This window comes from Falco biarmicus, chromosome 1 (assembly GCF_023638135.1).
Source record: "Falco biarmicus isolate bFalBia1 chromosome 1, bFalBia1.pri, whole genome shotgun sequence".
In the NCBI taxonomy this organism is placed as follows: Eukaryota; Metazoa; Chordata; class Aves; order Falconiformes; family Falconidae; genus Falco; species Falco biarmicus.
In genome coordinates this window covers 18,894,726-18,902,193 of record NC_079288.1, presented here as the reverse complement: position 1 = coordinate 18,902,193, position 7,468 = coordinate 18,894,726, and the positions used below count along the sequence as shown (strand labels likewise).

At 63.7% G+C, this 7,468-nt stretch overlaps 2 protein-coding genes across 2 annotated transcripts in view; one reads left to right on the top strand and one right to left on the bottom strand.

Annotated features, from left to right (window-relative positions):
- Positions 1-1,346: 1,346 nt before the first annotated feature.
- On the bottom strand, positions 1,347-2,236 carry BHLHA9 (basic helix-loop-helix family member a9). Its single transcript, XM_056352392.1, has one exon. The coding sequence runs from the start codon at positions 2,234-2,236 to the stop codon at positions 1,478-1,480; it is 759 nt and encodes a 252-aa protein (XP_056208367.1). The 3' UTR covers positions 1,347-1,477.
- Positions 2,237-6,090: 3,854 nt separating this feature from the next.
- ABR (ABR activator of RhoGEF and GTPase) overlaps positions 6,091-7,468 on the top strand; it is a 41,262-nt gene continuing 39,884 nt past the window's right edge. Inside the window, exon 1 of the mRNA XM_056341738.1 lies at positions 6,091-6,450. Coding sequence (XP_056197713.1) covers positions 6,123-6,450 — 328 coding nt within the window. The 5' untranslated portion in view covers positions 6,091-6,122. The remainder of the gene's footprint in view (positions 6,451-7,468) is intronic.

The window sequence follows — 7,468 nt, the reverse complement described above, 5'->3', positions numbered from 1 at the left end:
GCCAGGGATAAAGCCTGGAGATGCAAATTTGGGTGGAGGAAGAGGTTTGTGTCTGGATTAGGGCTGGGTTTCACTTAAACCTTCTTTGAATACTGGTATTACTGGGCTCTCACTCCCAGTAATACCAGTGCGATGGTGCTGCCAGGGCAGAGCAGGGGCATGTGCTGCTCCGGGAAGAGCCAGAGCAGGGATGCTGTAGGGAGAAGTAGGATTCCTTCAGTGGATATTACTGCAGGTCTTCTCCTGGCAAGGGAAACATCTGTTGGAGATTAAAGCCAAGATGCCTCACACCATCAGCACTTAAAGGAGGCTCCTTTGCCGAGCAAAGAGCTCTCTCTCCTGGCTGCTCCTAGCTTTCTGCTCATCACCCAGCTCCCTCATCCCGCCTGGGAATTGAGGGAGGAGGAGGAGACCCTGGGGAAGGACTGGCACACCGCAGCAGAGGGCTGAGATGGTTGTTCCAGCACATGCCACCCCCACCCCCCACCCCACCCCCCAGCAAGGAAAGAGCTCAGCCTGCCCTTGGTGAGTTGGCAGCCAGCGCTGGGGCTCACTGGGAGCACTGGGGCGGGAGCAGCAGGGCTGGAAGAGTTCTGTGGGGCTCAGCACTGTGGGAATCAAGTGGTGCAATTTGCCCTATCTAAAAATCTGGCGGTTGTGGCGTGTGTGGCTGTAAATCCCTGCCTAATTCCTGCAGCAATTCCGGTTTGCCGAGCCTTGGGCAGAAGGGAGCCCTCCCAGCTGGTCAGAGCTCTCTAAGCCAGAGGGAAGGGGCCAAAAGGGCCTTTTTAGTGAAATTCCCCCCCTTCCTCACTGCCGCTGGGACGAGCCATGAGCACGCTATCGCTCTGTCCCAGCAGAGCCACTTTGCCATGATCAGAAGGAAACTGCAAATGAATGGGTGGGTTTTATGAAAGCTGACATCTGTCTCCCTCCCCTCCTGGCCCGGCCTCGCAAATCTGCCAGGCACAAACATCCACACCAATGAGCTTAGCATCAAAAGTCCCAGGGCACTAACCTTTCCTGGCTCCTGCTCCGCTCCTTCACCGGCGGGAGCCAGAGCAACCAGCCAGCCAGGGGCTTTAGCGTGATCCCCACAGCCCATCTGTCCACCCCACGCTTATTAACAGCCGCTGCCCTGGTCTTGGGTTTGTAACTCGTGTTTTCTCACAGAGCAAGCAAGAGAGAATAAATAACAGCGGCAATCAGCAACAGCAAGACCTCGCAACGAGAAACACAGAGCTGGCATTTCCAGAGGATTTTCCACCTTCCCCAGTTTTCCTGCAGAGCGGAGACCAGCAGCTGGGCAGCGCAGGGGTCCCGTACAGCATGTCGGGGGGCTCACGGCTCTCACCAGCATCGCAGCTGAGCTCCGTGTCCTGCAGCGCTTCTCTCTCACGCGACAGTCCCTTCCCGCTCCCCCCGTCTGTCCCGCAGCTGCGTTACTGGCACCGCCTCACCACCCCAGCCCCGCAGGTCAGTGGATGGGGAGGCACTGCTGGTGCCCCCAGCTCTGGCAATAGCCCACCTGCCAGGGGACTGCCCCGGCCAGGGGGTCTTGCAGGCTGCCCGTGTACCTCTGCTGGCAGGCGCCTCGGAGCCCAGGGCGGTGAGTCCCGCTGGAGCAATAGGCAGGGCTGGGCATGGAGCGATCCTCCTTTGGGCTCTCGTAGCGATGGAATTGCCTCTCCGGGGAAAAGCCAACGTAGAGAGGGGATGGAGGGCAGTGCTGCAAGCTGGCAGTGCCTGCGGAACTGGGCACCCAGGGGAGCTGGGGGCTGCTGGCCTTCACCCCCGGCTCCTGCGCAGGGACCCCGGCCCCACTGCGGCACTCGGAGTGGGCGCAGGGCCAGCAGCACCCGGCGCCGTGCAGGGACAGGGACAGAGCTGTGATCCTGTTGATGGCTCGCCGGAGGGTAGCGATTTTAGAAAGCCTTTTGCCACCAAGGTCATGTTTGAGGGCCAGCCGCAGGGCGTTGAAGGCTTGGTTGTAGTCCAGGATCCTCTTGCGCTCTCGGACGTTGGCAGCCATCCTCCTGGCCTTGGAGCGCACCGGCCGGCTCCTCTTCCTCACCTTCATCCCTTCGCGGTCCCCCAGGCAGGTGGATACTTCCCTGCCCTGGGGGACCCACAGACCCTGCCTGTAGCACGCTTGGGTTGTGCCCCCCACTTCCAGCTCCTCTTCCGAGCTGTCGGGCTCTGGTGCCATCCCTATCCCCATGGCTGCTGCGGACATGGCCGTGGCAAGGGGGAGTGGGAGAGGTGCTGCTGCGGTCTTGCCTCCTGTGAGGTGTGGGAGACACTCCTCCAGGGACACGCAGCCGCCTCTAAAAGCCCCAGCACAGGGCTCGTCACGTGGCTCTCTCCCGAACCTCCTCACCTGCCTGCAGGTGTGCTGCCTTGCAGAGACGCACAGGGTGAGCCCTGCCTGGCCTCTGCCCGCGGGGATGCTCCTGAGCGTGGTGCTGGGCTGGAGCATGGGGTACTGGTGCTGGGGTGCCCAGAGCTTGTAGTGGGATGCTCACAGGCCCCAGGAGGAAAGCACCTCTACCAAGCATATGTTGCAGTGGTTGCTTTAGTTTCTGTTAAGAGTTTGGTCAGTGCAGAATTTCCCCGTGCTGCTCTGCCCTCTCCTGTGCTGGACTGGCTGGTGGGTCAGCCTGGGCCAGGTCATCCCTGGGTTTTGTACGGCGCTGTGGGGCAGAGCCCCATCAGGCATCACCACCCTGGCACTGGCTTGGGCTCTGCTCACTCATGCTCATGGATGCTGCAGAATCTCTGTTATTTCTCAGCTAGGGAAAACTGAGGCACAGAACGATGAGGTTGCTGAGGAAAGCAGTGAGTCTTGCGCCTGGGTACAGGAGAAGACAAAATGACTGCTGCCCCAGGAACAGGGCTGGAGCACTGAGCTGCCTTTGAGACGGTGCATTAGGGCTGCTTCATGCAGCTGCACCTCGGCGAGCCGGGAGCATCCGTGGGCATGGAAGTAAACGGGTGCCTGGGCAGGAGCAGCCCCTAGGAACCAGTGGAGGAATGTCGGGGCTTGGTACGCCTCTGCCCTGCGGAGAAGGAAGCAGGAATGTGGCAGGGGGGATTGGGGCAGGTGATAAAAGAGCTAAAGTGCTACCTGCCTTCAGAGCCTTCCTGTCCCTTCCCAGCATCGGGGAGCCTGGGGGCAGAGCTGTCTGGGCTGGTGCTGCTGGGCCTGCCCGGCACTTACTCTGGAGAAGAGGATGCTGAAAGCAGCTTCTTGTTCCCTGCATCCCCAAGCCGGTGGGACAGAGGGACTTGCCAGGTGCGGCGAGTCCGGAGGCCATGGGGAGGCCAGGTTCCCATCCTCCGAACAGTGAGGGACTGCCACGTGTGTTTGCCCATCATTTCATTAGCAAGCAGTTGCTAAATTCCTTCCTGTGTGAGGGGTAACGTTTTGAAAAATGGTCCAGGAGTGGGTCTGACAAATTGTTGGGGTGACTGGAGCAAAAGCAGAGGCCCGGGAGAATGTGCCCCCCCCCTTGATCCATCCCTTCCTATCTGATTGTCCCAGCTCAGGTTTGATCAATAGCCACAATTAGCGGGGGGCTATTTGTCTATTGCCCTTCTTCTCTCTTGGCTCTTTGAAGTCAGAGCTAATTTAGGTGCCTCTGCTCCAGGAACCCAATAAATCAGGAGCTGGGGCCTCGGGGAGAGGGGAGGGCCAGGCAGCAGGACTTCAAAGGGAGGTGAAGCCTGCAAATATTTTTGAGCACTCACCTGTGCTCACTATAGCCCTCTTGTTCTTCCCAGCAGCCTTCTGGCCGCCCAGTCTTGCTCTGCCCAGGAGCGGATGCTCCTCTGACCACTGATTCACCCGGTGAGCTCAGCGCAGGAGTGAGGGGCTCTTTGGGAGGCTTGAATGCCGGCAGAATGAGCATGCCAGGCCCACTTAGAGACGTGCCTGTCCAAGACGCAGCTAAGCAGGATGGATGCCTGCCACGGGGAGGTTTTTGCTGGTGCAGGAAGCCAGGAGGTGCAGTATGGAGCAGACATGGAGGTGGCTGAGTTGGGCACAAAGCCATTCCCAGCTGGGGCGATGCTTGGGCAGAGGCAGAGGGCAGGCAGCAGTCCCACGGCTGCCCTCATCCTGCCCACAGCTCCCAGGAGCTCACTGGGGAGCACTGCCAGGGGTTCCAGTATCTCAGCTTTGGGCAGCCCTGGACCTGCAGGGATCCAGTCCCTGCTCTCGGAAGCGGGCAAGGCCAGACCATAAATCACAGGTCATCGGATGCCACCTGCTGCCTGTAATTAGTGCATCCCGCTGGGCCGTCCCCACCTCGTCCTGGACGCTTCCTACCTAGGTGCCCATTACAGGGTGGGAGGCCAGCAGGAACGCCCACCCAGGCCCTGCTCCCTTGGCCCCAGCTGATTTATCACCATGCGCTGGAGAGATTTATGGGCTGAGACGGGGAGCCAGAAATGTGTTGTAAGGCTCTGCCGGGCCTGTCTGCCTGACAGATGATGAAAGAGCTGTAATTATCCGTCGCCACGCATAAATCAGGCCACTCACGGCACCCCCCCTCCTCCCCAGCCTCCACGAAGGGGTTCGACCCCCGAGGATACCCCACCTCTCCCACACGTGTCACGCTGGACCAGGGCACTGCTGAGTGCTGGGCATCTGCTCCATCCTGGGCAGCATCATCACAGCTCCCACTGGTCCCACAGGCCAAATGCATATTTTGGGTGTCTTTGCCACTAACACTGCTGCTGAGCGGGGGCTGCAGCTCCTGCAAAGAGCCCTGGACTGGCTGCCTCTCACCCACATCCATCCAGCACCCCCAAAGCACTGCTGCTTCCAGGTGAGAGCTGCTGGAGCCACCTGGGAGCACAACCCTCACCAGAGATGAAACCCCGATGGGGTGGGCAGGAGGCAGCCAGCATGGGCTGGGGGGTGCCCAGTTCCTGGCAGTGTCCCAGCACCATCCAGCCTCCTCGGGAACATTGCACCAGGAGGCATGGCTGTGCTGGAGAGAGACAATGGAGAGGGAGCCTGCAGTGCCGAGGCATGAGAGCCAGGGGCTGGTGTGCAGGGAGGTGCCCACCCCTGCGCCGCCTGCTACTCTCAGGTGGTGATGGAGGGGAAGGAGGATGTGGTTGTTGCAACATCGCCTGGGCCCTGTGGGTAAATAGGTGCTTTGTTCCTGCTGGGACACGGCCAGGTGGCACGAGGGACACAGGCTTGTGAGTCACCCACAGCCAGCCACCCTGCAGTACAGCGTAGGCAGGGGAAGGCAGGTCCCTGCGGCCACGCTGCCTCCAGCTCCTGCCTCTGCACCCCGCAGCATTGCCTGCCCCAGTGCCTCGCATGGCACGAGGGAACCGCTGACCCTGCCCGGGGTGTGGGGTTGGGAAGCCCCCTCCCCTGGGGTCGCAGTGGGCACACGTGCCATAGCCTTATGTGGGCCTTGGTCGTCCACCGCGGGTGTTTGTGCCTGTCCCACCGTCTGGTGGCCATGGGCCACCCATTCTAAGACCGCCAGGGCAGGCAGAGCATCACCGGCCAGAGGATGAGGATGGCAGGAGCTGGGCAGGGTTCTGCCACAAAGGCCAGGGCACCCGGGGAAAGTGGCACAGGGGCCACCACCCCCTTCCCGGCTGGGTTGCTCCTGCCTTGGGGACCGACTTGTGATGGTTTGTGTCATGAGCTGTCCCTTGCTCAGCCGCTCTGCCGCCGCCGGCACCAGACGCATCCTCCCGGCCGGCGTCCCGCATCCCCGCGGGGGTCCCCGAGGTGCGGGCGAGGGAGCCGAGGGGACACAGCCCCGCCGCTGCCCCCCGCCTGCGGAGCCCCGGGGGCGTCGCGCTGCCGCCCGGGGAACGAGCCCGGCGCAGGTGAGCGGGCGCTGCCTCCCGCGCCGGAGCCCGCAGCCGGAGCCCGCAGCCGGAGCCCGCAGCCGGAGCCCGCAGCCGGAGCCCGCAGCCGGAGCCCGCAGCCGGAGCCCAGCCGGGGGGCGGTGGCAGCGCTGCTCCCCGCCCCGGCGGGGCCGTGCCGAGGCGGGGCCGGCCGGGGGCGGGCCCCGACGTCAGGCCCCGCGGCGGCGGCGGGGGGCGGAAGGCGGCGGGGGGGGAAGCGGGTGCCGGGGCGGGGGATGGCGGCGGGCGAGGCGGCCCGGGCGGACTTCGCGCGGCACTGGCAGGCGGAGTTCCCGGGGGAGCCGGCGCCCCGCATGGAGCTGGGCTCGGTGCGGGCGATGGAGCGGGAGCTGGAGCGCTGCCGCCGCCACCTGCGCCGCCTGCAGCGGGCGCTGGCCGAGGAGCGCTTCAAGGTGGGCTACCTGGAGGCGGCGCTGGCCCGAGCCCCCCCGCCGCCGCCCGCCGCCCCCCGTCCGCCGCCCGGCCCCGCCGCCGCGCCCGCGGGCAGTTCCCCGGAGGGAGGCAGCGGCGGCAGCTCCGACGCGGAGGACGCCTCCTCGGCAGGTGGGTGCCGGGGGGCCCGGGCCGCGGCACGGCCGAGGGGCATGTCCCCACTCTGCGGGCCGGGGGGTCCCCAGCCCCTGGGCCGTCCCCACCGACGTGGTCAAGGGCATCCCCGGCCCGTGCCGCTGGCCGCCCTGAGCTCCCCGTGCCGTGCCCGGGGCGGGGGCACCCCGTGGCACTCTGTCCCTGCGTCCCCTCGCCGTGCCACTGCTAAGGCCGCACCGAGCCCCCGTGGCAGCCCTCGTCACCTGCGCCCTGAGCTGTGGCATGGCGGAGGACCTGACGTCCCCAGGCTGGCCCCGTCACGCAGCCGCGGGCACCCTGTGCCGTTGCACGGCTGAGGCCACTCCAAGCCCTTGTACCATCCCCGTCGAACAGCTGAAGCCACCCCGAGCCCTCATGCTGGCCCCGTCCCACCACTAAGGCCACCCCAAGCCCCCGTGTCATCCCTGCCCTGCTTCCGAGGGCATCCGGTGCCAAGGCCCCATCCCCCAGCACGCGAGGAGGGAGGGTGGCCGGCCGGTCCCCTGCAGCCGGCTCTTGGTGATGTACCACTGGCCCAGGAGCCACCCTGGGGCTGGGACTTTGGGAGGGTCACTTCCTCCAGGTGTGACCTGGCTTGTCACGGGGACACCTCTGCTCCAGTGACACCCTGTGATCTCCCATGGGGAAGTCCTGGAGCTACTAAAGCAGAAGCATGCCGGGGTGATGAGGTGTCCCGGGGCGTTGCGCTGGGCGCATTGAGGACAATGTTATTTTGCAAGTGACTGGCTGTTTTGTGGCACTGGAGGCGCAGCCAGCTAGTGCTGTCACCCGTCATGCTGTCCTACTTCCAGTGGCCTGGAAGTTGTTATTGCATCAGCTTTAATCCCAGTTCAAACAGAGTCCTGACAGCTAGGGAATGGTACTTTTTACATTGCTAATTCTGCAGCTGACTTGAGTTAATTTTGTTCTTGCTCGATTGTTTGGGGCGAGGAGTTTTTCCCTAAGGCTGTACCGTGCTGGTTTAAGATTGCCT